The sequence below is a fragment of the Bos mutus genome, chromosome 27 (genome assembly GCF_027580195.1).
Source record: "Bos mutus isolate GX-2022 chromosome 27, NWIPB_WYAK_1.1, whole genome shotgun sequence".
In the NCBI taxonomy this organism is placed as follows: Eukaryota; Metazoa; Chordata; class Mammalia; order Artiodactyla; family Bovidae; genus Bos; species Bos mutus.
Window position 1 is genome coordinate 5,526,393 of NC_091643.1, and position 17,256 is coordinate 5,543,648.

General features: G+C 44.1%; 1 protein-coding gene across 1 annotated transcript in view; it reads right to left on the reverse strand.

Moving 5' to 3' along the window:
- The window catches only part of NGLY1 (N-glycanase 1), a 59,182-nt gene extending 43,492 nt beyond the window's left edge, over positions 1-15,690 (reverse strand). The window contains 3 exon segments of the mRNA XM_070364389.1: positions 1,715-1,960; positions 7,674-7,788; positions 15,512-15,690. Coding sequence (XP_070220490.1) covers positions 1,715-1,960; positions 7,674-7,788; positions 15,512-15,651 — 501 coding nt within the window. The 5' untranslated portion in view covers positions 15,652-15,690.
- Positions 15,691-17,256: the final 1,566 nt, after the last annotated feature.

The window sequence follows — 17,256 nt, forward strand, 5'->3', positions numbered from 1 at the left end:
AAGTAAACTACTGACACTGAGCACCAATATACTCCAGTATTTTACATCTTACAACATCAGTGACTATCACGTCGCCTTATATTTCAAAATTTTTACTTGATAACAGTTTCAACCAGAGAAATATTCTATTAGTTAAGAAGCTCACCAGTGCCCAGCACATATCTAGTTTATATGCAGTTAAATCCTTTGTTAATCTCTCTCCTGCTATTTGACTTGGTCTGTTTTAATTCAGTTAATATCCACACTCAAAATGAGAAAGGCAGGAGAACATAACTATCAAATTCTGTAGTAGAGCCATTAACAGTGATAGAGCTTAAGTAACAAAATACTTTTAAAAATAGTGTGTTTCAGCGATCCACAGAACTAGGATCTATAAAAAACAAGACTCATTCTAGGGCTTTTCTGGCAGCTCAGTGGTAAAGAATCTGCCTGCTAATGCCAAAGACACGGGTTTGATCCCTGGTCTGGGAAGATCCGTGTGCAACAACTACTGAAGCCCGTGCACCGGAGAGCTACTGCTCCTCGTGAGAAACCACTGCGATGAGCAGCCCCTGCACCATGACTGGAGAGCGGCCCCTGGTGGGCTGCAGTCCATGGGGTCGCTAAGAGTCAGACACGACTGAGAGACTTCACTTTCACTTTTCACTCTCATGCACTGGAGAAGGAAATGGCACCCCACTCCAGTGTTCTTGCATGGAGAATCCCAGGGACTGCGGAGGCTGGTAGGCTGCAGTCCATGGGGTCGCTGAGAGTTAGATACAACTGAGTGACTTCCCTTTCGCTTTTCACCTTCATGCATTGGAGAAGGAAACGGCAACCCACTCCAGTGTTCTTGCATGGAGAATCCCAGGGACGGGGGAACCTGGTGGGCTGCCGTCTATGGGGTCTCACAGAGTTGGGCACGACTGAAGTGACTTAGCAGCAGCAGCATTGTTACCAAGGGCAAATTTTTAAGCCCTTCACAGTTTATTAAGCTTTCACACATGCCATATCACCTGACTCCCACAACCACTTAATATCATTACTAGTTAATTCAATACTACACAGTAACCACTTCTTGGAAGCATTCATCAACAAAGTTATGTTTATTATTATAAATAAATATTAGCTGTGATGCTAATGAGAGGGGAAAATATTATAAAGACTTAAAGGTTAACCTAAGTCAACTGAGGCATAAAAGAATATGCTTTAGAAGAGTTATCTTCTTGGAAAAAAAAGTTGGGAAACCACTCATCAGGAATTATATAAAAAGAGTCTCTACCCTGTCTCTTTCTCTGTCGGCCCCTACCACCTTTATTCTTTATTTTTCAGAGACAAGCTTAGGACACTCCTAGCCCACACTGAGGGGTGACTGCCATTACCTGAATACCAGGGAAATGAGGTTAAAGGCTCTGGAATTATTCAGCCGGAGCAAAAGAGATTTAACAACTGACTGCATATGTAAGGTTCTATTGTACTGAGGAAAGTGACAAGGTGTTTTACAAAATTAAAACAGGACATGAGTTTAAGCTGGCTACTGACAAAAGTACTACAGAAAAACCATGACAATTTTTCTGACAGTGAAAATTTACGAGTAAAATGCTTAAGGACCTTTATTAAAAAGGATTTTTGTAAGTAGGATAATTTCCTATTAAATGAAGTCATCTAAGTAAAGCTTCTGCTGTTTCAACACTTTGAAAAGAACAAGTCAAGGAAGGGTTAACTCTAACATTACCATTGGAGCCACGGGGGGTCTGGATGCCTGCCCTTCACTGTTCCCTGGAGGCTGGGTCACCCCATCAGGGTGTGAAGATGGTGCTGTAGGAAGCTGGGAGCTGGCTGCAAGGTGCTGAGATAATTCTGTTTTATGGCTCTTCTCTGATCCATCCAATCTGCTACTTCTCTCTATGGCAATCAGGTCACGGATTTTTTGCAGCTGCTCCACTGAAGCTTTTTTAGGAAAGATAAGATGTGTTTCTCCCTGTAGTTCAAAAAATTAGGAAAATATATATGAAATGGAGCCAATACTATAGATACTTTATAGTCTCTATAGCCAATACTATCATACTTTAACAATCATTCTCTTTGTACCATTATGGCACTTTTTAAAAAAATTACAGGAAAAGGTATACCAGAAAATTAAGAAAATCTGTCTCTTTTTTAGCATCAAATGTTTAGCCTATCTTATTGGTTCAAAAGATCTTTAAAAACATTCCATCTTTTAGGAATACTGCAATAAGTCAGAAAGCCTCCTAAAAACTGCAAAAAAAAAAAAAAAGCACATTTCTATCTTCTCTGTAATAGGATTTGATAAAACTATTCTCCATGAAATTTCCCACAAGATAATGATACTATAGATACGGCCATTCAAAATGACCACTGGTCACATAAAACCAATACCAAGTTCTATACCAACCTTTGAATCTTCTCAAGTCTTTAAGAATAGCTGCATGATTAGAAGTCTATGGGGTCCACTAATTCTTCCAAGGTAACAAAAATTACACCCTGATGGTCATTTCAAAACTACAGATTGCTATTTAGTAATACAAAGGTGATATAAACCAACCAACCAAACAAACAAAAAAATCCAATTCTTTAAGAAGTGATTCAGTTAATGAATTCACATAATACAGAGTGCTCTAAAGTACAATAAACATTACAACAAAGCTCACAATGTACAACAGTCAGCAAATTACAAAACAAAAACAAAAAGTAAAATGAGAATTTATTCAATCGAGGTTTAAGGTGTTGAGAACCAACAGTATTAAAACAGTAATTCCCCCAACTGCAAATGGGAGAAAACAGTTATAAAGTGCAGCAGACCAACCTGCAGATCCTGAGCATTTAAATTAAACTCCACAATTGAGAATGACTATATTTCCCTACTGATGGCGGATCTACAGGAATCAACTGACCAAGACCTTAGTCGATAACGACATGAAGATCAATCCCAAGTGAATCCTTTTTAAAAAGCCAAGAGAGGTCAGCGATCTCCATATATTACCCAAAACAGCCGTTAAAAAAGATTACTATCATTTATTGCATTTATGTCTTTCTAGGTACTGTGCACACATTACCTAAAGAATTCTTATAGCCACCTTGGAAGGTAGGTACTAGGTTTAGCCCCGCTTTTCATATGAAAGTATGAAGGCTCAGAAGTTAAATAACCTGCTTGATGTTCTGAATAACCTCAATGAAAGGATTCACATAACCGTAATTGCTACGCTGTAACTACCTCCATCCGAGACTGAACAGAGATCAAATCCCACAAGCTTGTACAAATAGTTGGAAGGGTAGAGCAAAGTATTATGACTGTTGCCATGATCACACACACGATGACTGGCACAAAATGGAACATGCTGGATTTTCCAACATGAGAAAGGAACCACCTACTACCTATGACAAGGTCTAGAAAGAGAAACCAGACGCCTGGTTTAAAACCAAACAAGGAGGCCTCTGATCTCACACGGTAAGCAGGCAACACAGAGGAAAGCAGACGACACCATGGACAGGTAACAGGGAGCCCCACAGGCAGCAGTCTGCCTGGTCAACAGCTCAGAGAGGCCCCCCTAATACAGTGGGGGGGAGGCTGTCCCTTCCATCTTCTCAGGACCAGTCCTGAAAGAATGTGTGATTATGAACGAAGTGTCCGTACCAAAAAGTTTAATCAACAGCACTGCATTTTCACAAAAGGACAAAACTATAGGCTTAATGCATGAGATCAAATAACATTTTAAGAAACCAACCAGGATTCCAATATTTGACAAAATCTATGTTTCTCAACGCATTCTTGCTGAGATGATTCTCACTGCTGGGTGTAAGTCAACCCAGTCCCTGCCCAATAAATGCTGGTGACATCTTCCAGTCACCCAGACAACTAAAACTACGATGCCCACTCCTCCCTGGGGGTGGGTACGGCTCCTGGTGAGAACCACTCCACTAAGCTGGCCTAATGGGTCACCCATCCTGTGAATCCCAGTCTTTCTCCACCTCCTCCTCAGAATTTTCATAAAACAGAACAGTCTGAAAATTTCAGGATAGGTCTTGGATTCCCACTGCACCTCGAAGCCCACCAAGTCTCTTTCTGGAAGCAAAGTTCAGTTTCAGTTCTACTGGCTAACACTGATAAAACATTTACTTCTACAGGTCCTGAAGTGTGAAGTCCAAAGCCAGCCAGTAACTCTAAATATAAATTAGTCTGAAAACACGATAACCTTTTCTGAGATTGTGATTCCATTTGTGTCGAATACTACTCCAACTCTCAACCTGGCTGTCACCTGGCACCGGTATAACCAAACTACAACAAGTCTGCCTGGGGTGGAGGGGTTGTCTGCAGTGTGGGATTTCACTGCTGAAACCAGTACATTCCCAGGCAATTGCAACAGCTGGCCACCTCTCCTGGAACTCAAATATCTGCTGAAAGATAAATCTGATTCCACTGACTCTTTAACAATAAACTTTAACTAGTAGTCTCCAGTTGTCATTTACTTGAAAGTGAAAGTCGCTCAGTCATGTCCTACTCTTTGCGACCCCATGGACTATACAGTCCATGGAATTCTCCAGGCAGGAATACTGGAGTGGGTAGGCTTTCCCTTCTCCAGGGGATCTTCCCAACCCAAGGATCGAACCCAGGTCTCCCACATCCCAGGCAGATTCTTTTTTTTTTTTAATTAATTTACTTTTATTGAAGGATAAATGCTTTACAGAATTTTGCTGTTTTATGTCAAACCTCAACAGGAATCAGCCACAGGTATACATGTATCTCCTTCCTTTTGAACCTCCTTCCCATCTCCCTCCCCATTCCACCCCTCTAGGTTAATACAGAGCCCCTGTTCGGGTGTCCTGAGCCAAACAGCAAATTCCCATTGGCTATCTCTTTTACATATGGTAATGTAAGTTTCCATGTTACTCTTTCCATCATCCCACTCTCTCCTCCCCTCTCCCCATGTCCATAAGTCTATTCTCTATGTCTATTTCTCCACTGCTGCCCTGTAAATAAATTCTTACCATTTTTCTAGATTCCATATATATGCATTATAATATTTATGATTTATATATATCATATAATTTGTGATTATATGACATTTATCTTTCTCTGACTTACTTCACTTTGTATAATAGGTTCTAGATTCATCTACCTCATTAGAACTGACTCAAATGTGTTCCTTTTTATGGCTGAGTAATATTCCATTGTGTATATGTACCACAACTTCTTTATCCATTCATCTGTCAATGGACATTGAGGTTGCTTCCATGTTCTAGCTATTGTAAATAGTGCTGCAATGAACAATGGAATACATTGAACAATGGAATACAGTGTCTCTTTCAATTTTGGTTTCCTCAGGGTATATGCCTAGGAGTGGGATTGCTCGGTCATATGCTGGTTTTATTACTGCTTTTTAAGGAATCTCCATACAGTCTTCCATAGAGGCTGTATCAATTCACATTCCCACCAACAGTGCAAGAGGACTCCCTTTCTCCACACCCTCTCCAGCATTTATTGTTTGTAGACTTTTTGATAATGGCCATTCTGACTGGTGTGAGGTGATATCTCATTGTAGTTTTGATTTGCATTTCTCTAATAATGAGTGATGCTGAGCATCTTTTCATGTGTTTGTTAGCCATCTTTATGTATTCTTTGGAGAAATGTGTGTCTGAGTCTTTTTCCCATTTTTTGATTGGGTTGTTTTTCTGGTACTGAGTTGTATGAGTTGCTTGTATATTTTGGAAATTAATCCTTTGTCCACAGACAGATTCTTTATCAACTGAGCCACCAGGAAAGCCCAAGCATACTGGAGTGGGTAGCCTATCCCTTCTCCAGGGGATCTTCCCCACCCAAGAATCATTTACTTAATTTTCCTGTCATTTGACTCAAAAATTTGCATTTCCTTGAACAAAATCAGCAATTTTCTCAATTTTCCCTGTCTATACTTTTAACTTCTTTATGTTCAGATGCCTGTGAGCAGCTACAAGCAGATGACACAATAATTGACACTACCCTGGCCCTCTCCTTTGCAATCACCATAGCCTTCTTCACTCTCTGACACCTCTACTTGAATATTTAACAGTGTACCAGTTACAACTATCTAAAAGACAGCTAGTAGTTTTTCTTCCTCTGATACCTGCTACCCTCCAGACTTTTCTGTCTCAGTAAATGGAACTCCCATCCACTCAGTTGCTCAAACCAAAACCTAGATGTCACCCTGACTTCTTCCTTTCCCTCATACTCCACATCTAATTTATCAGCAAGTCCCACAGACTCTGCTTCAAAAAACAAATCCTGGATCCTTCCACTCCCTCACTCCCATTGTTGTCGGTCTTTAATCCAACAAATGTTTACTGAGTACCTATGTGTACTGGTCCTTCCCCAGGAGCCAGAGCACACCACAGACAGAAAGCCTGCCCTCGTGGAACTCACACAAACCACTGCCATTTCTCAGGCAGACAAAAACAATAAGCTTTCTACCTGGCCCCGGAGCTCAGCCCTCACCCTCATGCAGAACATTCAGAATATTCTCTGTACAATGGCTAGAGCAGTCTTTAAAAATATTCTTCCCTGCTTAAAACCTTTCACTGGCTTCCCATCCCACTTGTCACCAAGTCATTTTTACCACAGTTCCCCAAACTCCATGCCCACACCTCTGCCTGCCTCTGTGGCAAAGCTACACCTGCCAGAAGTCCTCTGCACAGGCCACTCTCTGCGACCAGAAAGCCCTCACCCGAGAGCGTCAGAGACCTGAACTGCTTCTCCTCACTCAGCAGCTCAAACGTGATCTCCGGGGCTTTGCCGACCACTCTTCCTTACATGGCTGCCCCCACCTATGGTGGCTTATGATGTCTTTTCAAGATGTACTTCATATGTTTTCACATCTGTCTGTCTGCCTTATTGGAATTCAAGCTCCACGTGAGATGGGATCTGTTACCTCTTCACCACTGGATTCCTAAGGCCTGAAGCCGACGGGGGAAGGGAAGCAGAGAGGTGGGGAGGCAAGTGCACCCAGGGCCACTCAGTGAGTGTACCTCCTGAACAGCAGCCACAGCCTTGCCAGCCCTGACTGCTACTGACCACTCAGTCTTTAGATCCAGGTCTGATGTCTTTCAGTACTCCATAAACTAGAAATGGCTAAGCACAGGCGTACACACAGAAAGCTCATCATCTGGACAGCTCCTTTCCTGTGTCATAAAATTAAACTATGCCACAGACTCCACAAGATGGAAACACCAAACTTTTTGTCTGACCTAAAAATAAAAACAAACACAAAACTCTTGAGAGTCTTCTCTTCTGTCACAGAAGAGAACCCTTACGTGTGGCAGCTAAACTCGACCTTTCTGTTTTTACCCTTTTCATTTCTTCCTGGAGACAGGGGGTTGGAGGCCATTCTTCTGTGCTCACATAGCAGATTTTGGCTAAAAGTCTAAGATGAGCCAGAATTTAGTCCTTGGGTTGCACGTCTGACCTCCCTAAAGGACGGAGATGGTAAGAATTCTCCCCATGGGAGAGCAGTTATATTTTACTGTGATTTTAAAGTATATTTACTGCGATTTTTCAATGTCCAATAAGTGAAGAAATAACTAGTTCCACAGCTTTCCTGAACGAATCAATTAAAAAATATTATCTTGTTTAGAAATCACTGGTCAACACTACAATGAATGCTCTGTACATAAACTGCAGAGAAAGCCATGAACACACTTACCTCTTCAAATCCCATTTCGAATAAACATTCAACAGCTCCTCTGACAGGCAAGAGTCGAGTAGAAAAAGTTGTGTTTCCAATCCGGATAGATCTATATTTTTCATCATTAGGGTTTCTGATTTAAAAAAAAAAAAAGTCTGATTATATATAACAATTTATAATTTTCACCATGTTTTTATATTCTTTCTACATTTTATACTGGCTATATTCCCTCAAGGCAGGAGAGAGCCTGACTTTACAGAGACGTTACAGACAGCCAGTGTGGAAGGACACCCTGATCTGGTGATTCTTCCCTCAGGGCACATTTAGCACAATATCACTGTTTACCTTCACAGCTGATCATATTAATGCTGCCAGGAGGGAACATACATACAACTTTCTATTTCTGTGCTGTTAAAATTAGAGACCTTTATGAGTTTTGGGACTGCTAAGAAAAAAAACTCAAGTAAGCTCCAGACACGGGCAGCAAGTTTTGCCTGTTTTGTTCTGATAGATCTCAATCATCAAGGATAACTTAACCTGACACGTAGATGGTGTTAATAATTTATAGTTTATTAAAAATTAATAAATGCTTATGAAATGAATGAATACAAGAAACTAAGAAGTTACATAAAAATGAACCAAAGTTCCTCAAAGACTTTACTTCTGACAAACAAGAACCTAGTTATAACTTAACAGTCATTTGACTTTTCTTCCTTCCTTAGGCCAATGGTTGTTTTTACTACAAGTCTTGTTTCAGCTCAAGATATATTTTTGTCACAATACGTATGGTAATGATATAAAATGAAGATATCAATTTCCTTTACAATAAGATTTTGAATATTACACATGGGGTGAGATAAGCACATGAAATATTTTTGAGATTTTTAATAATCTTGATAAACCAGAGATTATTAAAAAAAAAAAGTTACAGACAACCATGGTATTATACTCAAAAAGGCCTTCTGAACATAATTTAGGATAAGTAGGTTTCATATCTGACAGTGACATCCTTAAAAATGGTGAAACTTAAAGTGTTATTCACTCAGTCATGTCCGACTCTGTGTGATCGCATGGGTTGTATTTTCTGTTCATGGAATTCTTCAGACAAGAATACTGGGAGGGGTTGCCATTCCCTTCTCCAGGGGATCTTCCTGACCCAGGGATCAAATCCAGGTCCCCTGCACTGCTCGCAGACTCTTAACCGTCTTGAGCCACCAGGGAAGTCCAATGGCAGTGGCTTCCATCAGCACGACACTACGGTTTCTGTGGCTGTGTCAGGTGTCCACAGAGGAAGTCCTGAGGCCATCAGTCTGGGGTCTGGAATGGCAGGGTGGACAAATGCTAGCAGATAACCAGCCACCTTAGTCCTAAACTTATACATGTTCTCTAGATACTGTGATATAAAAACAAAGCCAAGATAGGGATTTTTAATTGTGGAAGTTTCAACCTATTTCACATTTTTTTCCATCGAGCAGCTCCTGTTGCTAAAAAACTGTCATAAACACATGAAACTTTTTTTAAACCTCTTTTCCTTAATTTCAAAAACTGCACAAGTTTATTACAGAATATTCAGAGACAAAAGCTCTAAAATAGTGTTCTTTAAAGTGTCCAGATTGGTGCTAATCTATTCTTTGTTATTCATCCATGAGGAATACAGAAATTGAGAGCATTCAATTATTATTATTACAGTAACTTGACATTGCCATGAAATTTTCATTGTATTTTACAGAAGTTATACGTCCACAAAGGATTGGAAATTAAAAACAAAAGCACTGTTCTTCACTGAAGGTCATAAAATGGTCACTGCCATAAAATGACAGAAACACAAGGAGAGACAGGTGCCTTACTATTTTATTCTGTGTATTAGATCAGAGTTTCTAAATCTTGGCAATACTGACCTTTGGCCTTTGTTGTGGGGGCTGCCTGGGCACAGCAAAACGCTGAGCATCCCTGGCTTCTCTGCTACACTATGTCACAAGTGTGCCACTCTTTCTTACATTGTAAACATTAAATGACAGCATAACCCTACCTTTATCAAAGCTGGTTACAGATAAATGAGGCATCTTTTCATGATTCTCAACACGTCCCACAGGGTGATAAACAAAGCAGTACCACCAGGATGGTACAGTCTACTGGTGCAAGTGCCAGAGCTCTTATCTACTTTTTCCCAACAGTTCCCAGATTTCTACATAATCAAAGTCTTTTACTGTGCTTAATTTTCTAATTTTTCTTCCCCTTTCCACTAGTGTTTAAAAATTCTTATAAAACTTACACGAGCTGTTCTGATATAGCTTATTATTTTGATGTGTTTCAAAGTAACTGTCGATGCAGCATCTTTGATATGGGCTTTGTATATTTTAGATTTTCCTCTCTAGCATCTAATAGGCAATTTCCTGTCTTTGTACACTATCTTTGAACCTCACATACTATATCTGTTTTTGTCATTCAATGCATATTGCAAACAAAAAAATGGCAATAACGTCCAGTTACCCAAATCCTATCTTCCTCTTTTAAAACGTGTTGAGCAGACCAGCTATAGTCGTGAGTATAGACTGATGTGAAAGTCAACCTCTTAAGCCCTCAAATCCATCAGCTCCCATTTCCTGCCTTTGGAAAAGCACCACACACACACAGACACACACATGCCTAGACTCTAGCTTCACAGTTTAAGCCTTGTGCAGCCACTCTCCTTGAGCTCATTACTACTCTCCTTACCCTGTGGTGTCTAAAGCAGCTCTAAGGATCACCTTCAGCTTTGTCTGATCTTCCGTTAATTCTCTGCAGATTTTTCTCAAGTTTTCTGTGCTGTAACTCCTTGATGTTTTTCTTCCTATCTCTGCTGAGCATTAATTTTTTCTATGACTTCCAGTATATATCTTGCTTGTTTAGCAATTACTTTGCACCTTAGCCTGAGGTTTCTTCTGGTTGCTAGATGATGCTGTTGAAGAGATGGGGCTTCAAAGGGCAGCAAAATTTCCTGAATCTCACTCAACCATCACTCTGAACACATTTTGGTATCTTGTGAGTTGTCTTACCCACAGGTATTACCAAATTGTTTCATCTATATAAAATTTAGTCTTTGCATTTACAACTGACCCCTTCATGTATCACACAGCCTTGTCATGGCAAAGGATCTTACATAACTCAATGAAGTTGAGTCATGCCGTGCAGAGCCACCCAAGACAGACAGGTCATAGCGAAAAGTTCTCACAAAACGTGGTCCGCTGCACACAGTTCAAGAAGCAACAGTACTGGACATGGAACAATGGACTAGTTCAAAATTAGGAAAGGAGTACGTATATTGTCAAGGCCGTATATTGTCATCCTGCTTATTTAACTTATATGCAGATAACTTCATGCGAGATGTTGGGCTGGATGACTCACAAGCTGGAATCAAGATTGCTGGGAGAAGTATCAATAACCTCAGACCTGCAGATGACACCACTAACGGCAGAAAACAAAGAGAAACTAAAGAGCCTCTTGATGAGGATGAAAGAGGAGAGTGAAAAAGCTGTCCTGAAATTCAACATTAAAAAAAAAACTAAGATCATGGCATCTGGTCCCATCACTTCATGGAAGACAGAAGAAGAAAAAGTGGAAACAGACAGATTTTATTTTCTTGGGCTCCAAAATCACTGTGGACAGTGACTGCAGCCATGAAATTCAAAGATGTTTGCTCCTCAGAAGGAATGCTATGACAAACCTAGCCAGTGTATTAAAAAGCAGTGACATCTCTTTGACGATAAAGGTCCATACAGTCAAAGCTATGGTTTTTCCAGTAGTCACATATGGATGCTGGACCATAAAGAAGGCTGAGTGCCAAAGAATCAATGCTGGAGAAGACCCTTGAGAGTCCCTTGGAGTCCAAGATCAAACCAGTCAATCCTAAAAGAAACCGACCAGGAATACTCATTGGAAAGACTGATGCTGAAGCTCCAATACTTTGGCCACCTGATGCAAGAGCCTACTCATTGGAAAAGACCCTGATGCTGGGAAAGACTGAAGGCAGGAGCAGAAGAGGGCGGCAGAGGATGAGATGGTTAGATAGCATCACCAACTCAGTGGTCATGAATTTGAGCAAACTCTGGGAGATAATGGAGGAGAGGAGCCTGCTGACTCAGCAACTGAACAACTTACAACTGTATAGTTAGAAAAAGCCCTGCTTTTCACCCTAGAAGTCATAATCAACCATATTTCTAAGATTTTAAGACGTACTAGCAAAAAGCCTCCCGCTGAGTCACAACTTTCCTTTTCTCAGAAAAGGAAAACATAAATGTTTCTACTTCAGAATTTCTGAAATGCTAGGAATTAAGTATAGCTGGGAGGGATTGGGGGCAAGAGGAGAAGGGGACGACAGAGGATGAGATGGCTGGATGGCATCACTGACTCGATGGACGTGAGTCTGAGTGAACTCCGGGAGTTGGTGATGGACAGGGAGGCCTGGCGTGCTGCAATTCATGGGGTCACAAAGAGTCGGACAGAACTGAGTGACTGATCTGATCTGAGCAATTTACTTGTCTTTTTCTTTGGAATGCACAATCCCAGAAAGACTTCTCACAAATGGAAACTTAGTACATGAGTGAATTCTATAATCTTGTATTTTTATCACTGATCACAGAAGTGATTTTGTAGGTCATTTGAAACACTATTTCTTAGTCCTTCTGAAAAACTGTTATTCTGATGTACATGAAGAATTTCAAAAACATCTCTCTGCCTTCAGAATCATCTGGGAACCATCTCTGGCTCTAACTTTACCAATCTCTGTAGCTGACAACATGGGAAACATGTGCACATAACCCAGCTTAACATGAAAACCTGAATAAGAGAAACAAACATGTGTGCCATGTCCTTTATTTATTTCTAACTTCTGTGACAGTTTTATAATTTAAGTGTTGTTCTTTTCTGTTAACACATTATTGACCAGGGGATTTTTGTAGAAACTAAGACCAGTGGCCAATGATTTATGTAGTTGAGTACTGAAACAATCTGGTCAATAACATCTGGGTAACAAAAGATGTATTAATACATCTCTGGTCAATAAGTTGTTAAACATGAGGAAATTGATACCCAGAGTTTACATAAATTGCCTATAATCACATTTCTAGGAAACGGCTGACTGGGACTTAAACCCACTCACTGGTTTGATTACAAACACTCTCCACCATACAGCTGCCAACAAACTCATCCATTCTCTGTTAACTGCCTGGCTCAGTTTCTCCAGGTGTCAGTGGTAACCCAGATGAGAAATCTGAAGTTATTTCAGGCGTTCTGTCTCCTCCCATTACCAGCTGTACCCCTGGCACTCAGTCATCAAGGATTGCCAGCCCCTGCCTACAGTTCCCTCTCCATTCATCCAGTTACGCACATGCTGACTGCAACAACTTCAAACGTGAAACCCATGCCCACGTCTTCTTACATCATCATTCTACATGAATCTCTCATTATGCTCTGAGTCTAGAAACTACAAGTGCTTTCTGTTGCCTATCACGTCAAATATATGTCATCTTATCAAACCTTTCTTCTCAAAACCGTTCCACATCAGGTCCCTGCTATCTCCTCTCATATAAATATGTAAGCTTTTAAACATCATCCTCGAATTGTCCTCCAGGTATTATGCTATGGCTATTTTCTGTATCTGTGTCTTTCTCCTAGACATGTTTTCTTTGAAGAAAGAAACCACTTTCCATTCTTAGCCCTTCCCAATCATACCCAGTGCAGTTCATAGCCAGTAACTGTGTGCAGTTCGCAAAGGAAATTAGTGGGAAATAAAATGTTTTTTTAAAGAATAAATGAAGCCAATTTTCCAGGGAGCCCATGTGGAATGTCAGTAAAACTATTACAGATTTTTGAAAGGTAGATACTGAAGACAGTGGATTTTTATCAAGAAGTTAATGAACTGGAAAAAAAAAAGGTTCTAACCCATGGTATATTGTGCATGCAAATTAGCATATACTTCATTCTATAATTTCACGAACTTTAAGACTCTTAGTTGGGGAACAGGATAAGCATCATCTGAAGCAGAAATTTAAAATTTAACCCAAAGTATTATTTTCACCTGTGTGCAGTGACAAATATTGCTATTTAAAAACAAACTGCAAATGAAATTCTCAATTCAGCATTCACCCTATAAAATACTATAACTACCGTGAGGTAGTTATAAGGGATATCAAGACAACCCCCCCCCACACACCCCCTTATCTCTAAGGTTAAAGGATTTCCTAAAGCATCAAAACAGAAAACTGTGGTCTCCTCTGTTCTCTAGCATATCTGCAGTGTAGAAAGGCTAAGGGCTCAAGAAGAAGGCTGGGGCTTTTCTGTTAACACGTAAGCTAGTAAATGGACTTGGAAGAAAACGTGGGTCAGCCCCACCAAGACCAAAGGAGTTTGAACTATAAGAATATGAGGGAACTAATATTACTACTTAAGACAAACTATAACAGGTAGTTTTTCACACCATCTCCACTTACATGAGTTCAACTTCTAACTTCTTTTTTTAGACAAACATTTTTTAAGATAGAAAACATAAGCCACGGTAAAGATCTAACATGCACGAACAGCATGACAAATTTCTTCTATGACTTTGGTAAACATTCATAGTGATGACTGTGATGCAAAAGGATTTCATTCCTCACAACATCTTGATCTCAGCATCTGTGGTTTCACTGGGTTGAAAGCAGAAGTGAATCCTTATTGTAAGGCCAACTCCCTGTTCCCAATAACGGGGTTTGAACAGCTGGGTGGCTCCCTAGGCGGGAGGTCCCTGCGGGGCATGGGCTCTGGAGAACACTGCCTCGGGCTCACTCAGGGCAGAGTCCTCCGGCACCAGCCTTGAGCTCTGAAGAACTGTTCGACCTCCTGGGGTAGGGAAGGCGAGCCGAGAAGGTGTCACAGAGGAGGGAGACAGCCCCCACATAGGTCACAATCGTGCCGCTGTGCACACTGCACCCCTCGGAGCACCTGGCTCAGGACAAGGGCTCCATGTGTTGTTCCTTCGATTCACTTGTAAAGTTATTAAGGTTACCTGTATGAAGAGCTTCCATGGTGGCTCAGCTGGTAAAAACTCCGCCCGCAATGCGGGAGACCCCGATTCGACCCCTGGGTCGGGAAGATCCAAGGGGGAGAAGGGGGAGAGGGAAAAGAGGGGGAGGGGGGGACGGCAGGTAGAGCCTTCACAGGTAACCCTCTGCCCCTCACCTCAGGTGCCCTCTGCCCCCCTCCTCAGGTCCCCTCTGCCCCCCTCCTCAGGTCCCCTCTGCCCCCCTCCTCAGGTGCCCTCTGCCCCTCACCTCAGGTCCCCCTCTGTCCCCCTCCTCAGGTGCCCTCTGCCCCCCTCACCTCAGGTCCGTCTCCCGCCCCCACCTCAGGTCCCTCTGGGCACCACGTCGTGGGAGCTAGGAGCCGAGGGAAGTCGTCCAAACTCCACTTCCCGACGCCCCCAAGCCGCGAGGTCCCTCGAGGGTCTGGGGGTGAACAAAGCGCCCCCGGCCAGGACTGCCCTGGCGGACCCGACGCCGGCCGGAGAACGGCGCGCCCCGGACTTACTTCTCAGCCGCCCGTGGCAGCTGAAGGCGCCCGGGGGGCGTGAGACGCCTGTGGCCGCTTCTGTCCGGACTCAGAAGACGGTTCAACGGCCGGAGCTCCGGGCGCGTCTCCCGTCCCCGCCCCACGCGACGCCAGGTCAGGTCGGGACGCCGCCTCCCCTCGGGCGGGGCTGGGCAGGCCGGGTCTCCGTCCTGGGGGGCCCGACACCGGCGACCCTGCCCCCGTCCCCGGCACCACCGGCCGGGCGCCCCCCGAGCCCGGGCCGAGCGGGCGCCGCTCCCCCCCTGCCGTCCGCGTCCCCCCATGGCCCGCACCTAAGGATGTTGTCCGCGTAGGTGAGCAGCAACCTGGACGCCTCCAGGAACGTCTCCGGGGTGTTCTGACAGAGCTCGGCCACGGCCGGGGACGCGGACCCGGCAGAGCCGCCCAGGGCCGCCGCCGCTGCCGCCGCCATGCTCGAACGCGGCCGAGCCCCGCCCCGCGCCGCCCGCTCCCGCCCTGCGCCGCGCGCGCTCTGAGCAGGCGCCCCGGCGCGCCGCGCCCGCGGCCTGCCCGACGGACGGGGGGCGGGGCGGGGGGGCGGGGGGCTGGGGGAGGGCGGGGGGAGGGCGGGGGAGGAGCGGGGAGAGGCGGGGAGATGGGGCGGGGCGGGGCGGGGAGATGGGGCGGGGCGGGGCGGGGAGAGGGGATCTGGTCTCCAGGGCGGGGACTGGTCTCCAGGGACTGGGTCGTCTAGCCGGGGCGGGGGCCTTGTCCCCGCCTGCTGGGGGCTGTTTGGGAGCTTTGAGGTTTTGGACGGAGAGAGAAACCTGGTGGTCAGGACTCAAGGAGCTTCCACCAGACGGGGACGGTATCTTGATCCTCCAGAACGAGGAGCTTTGCCCAGGCGTATTGGGCGTCCCTAGTGGCTCAGCTGTAAACAATCCGCCTGCCATACAGGAGACGCGACTTCGATCCCTGGGTTGGGAAGATTCCCTGGAGGAGGAAACGGCAACCCACTCCAGTACTCTTGCCTGGAGAATCCCATGAGCAGAGGAGCCTGGCAGGATACAGTCTATGGGGTCCTCCCAGTCTATGGGGTCGCAAAGAGTCGGACAGGACTGAGTGACTTAGCAGCAGCAGTAGCAGTCTGGTAGTGATAGTTTCCAGTGAACATGTCGGATTCGTCATCTCCGAAGAAGACTTAGCTTCGGGACCAGGGACCAGGCTTGATCACTCAAGAGCTTTTGTGTAACAGAGTCTCATTAAAGTATGAAAGGAGACAGAGAAAGCCTCTTATCAACCTGCCTGGGAAATTGACTCAGTAGTCTGGGCCAGGGGTGGGGTGGAAGGGCTGGTACACGGGGCTGCGGGCTTTGGGCAGGGCTAGAGGGTGCTGGCTGGTACATCGCAGAAACCTGGGTTCCTCTGTGTCCCAAGGCTGGCCTCAATAGATCCAGCCAAGACGGTGGGGAAACTGTACTCCAATCGCCAGCTTTTTCCCAAATGAAAATATCTTACAGCTTCCTCCTCACAGGTTGTCAGAGATCAGAGATCAGTCGCTCAGTCGTGTCCGATTCTTTGCGACCCCATGAATCACAGCACGCCAGGCCTCCCTGTCCATCACCAACTCCCGGAGTTCACTCAGACTCACGTCCATCGAGTCAGTGATGCCATCCAGCCATCTCATCCTCTGTCGTCCCCTTCTCCTCTTGCCCCCAATCCCTCCAAGCATCAGAGTCTTTTCCAATGAGTCAACTCTTCGCATGAGGTGGCCAAAGTACTGGAGTTTCAGCTTCAGCATCATTCCTTCCAAAGAAATCCCAGGGCTGATCTCCTTCAGAATGGACTGGTTGGATCTCCTTGCAGTCCAAGGGACTCTCAAGAGTCTTCTCCAACACCACAGTTCAAAAGCATCAATTCTTCAGTGCTCAGCCTTCTTCACAGTCCAACTCTCACATCCATACATGACCACTGGAAAAACCATAGCCTTGACTAGATGGACCTTTGTTGGCAAAGTAATGTCTCTGCTTTTGAATATGCTATCTAGGTTGGTCATAACTTTCCTTCCAAGGAGTAA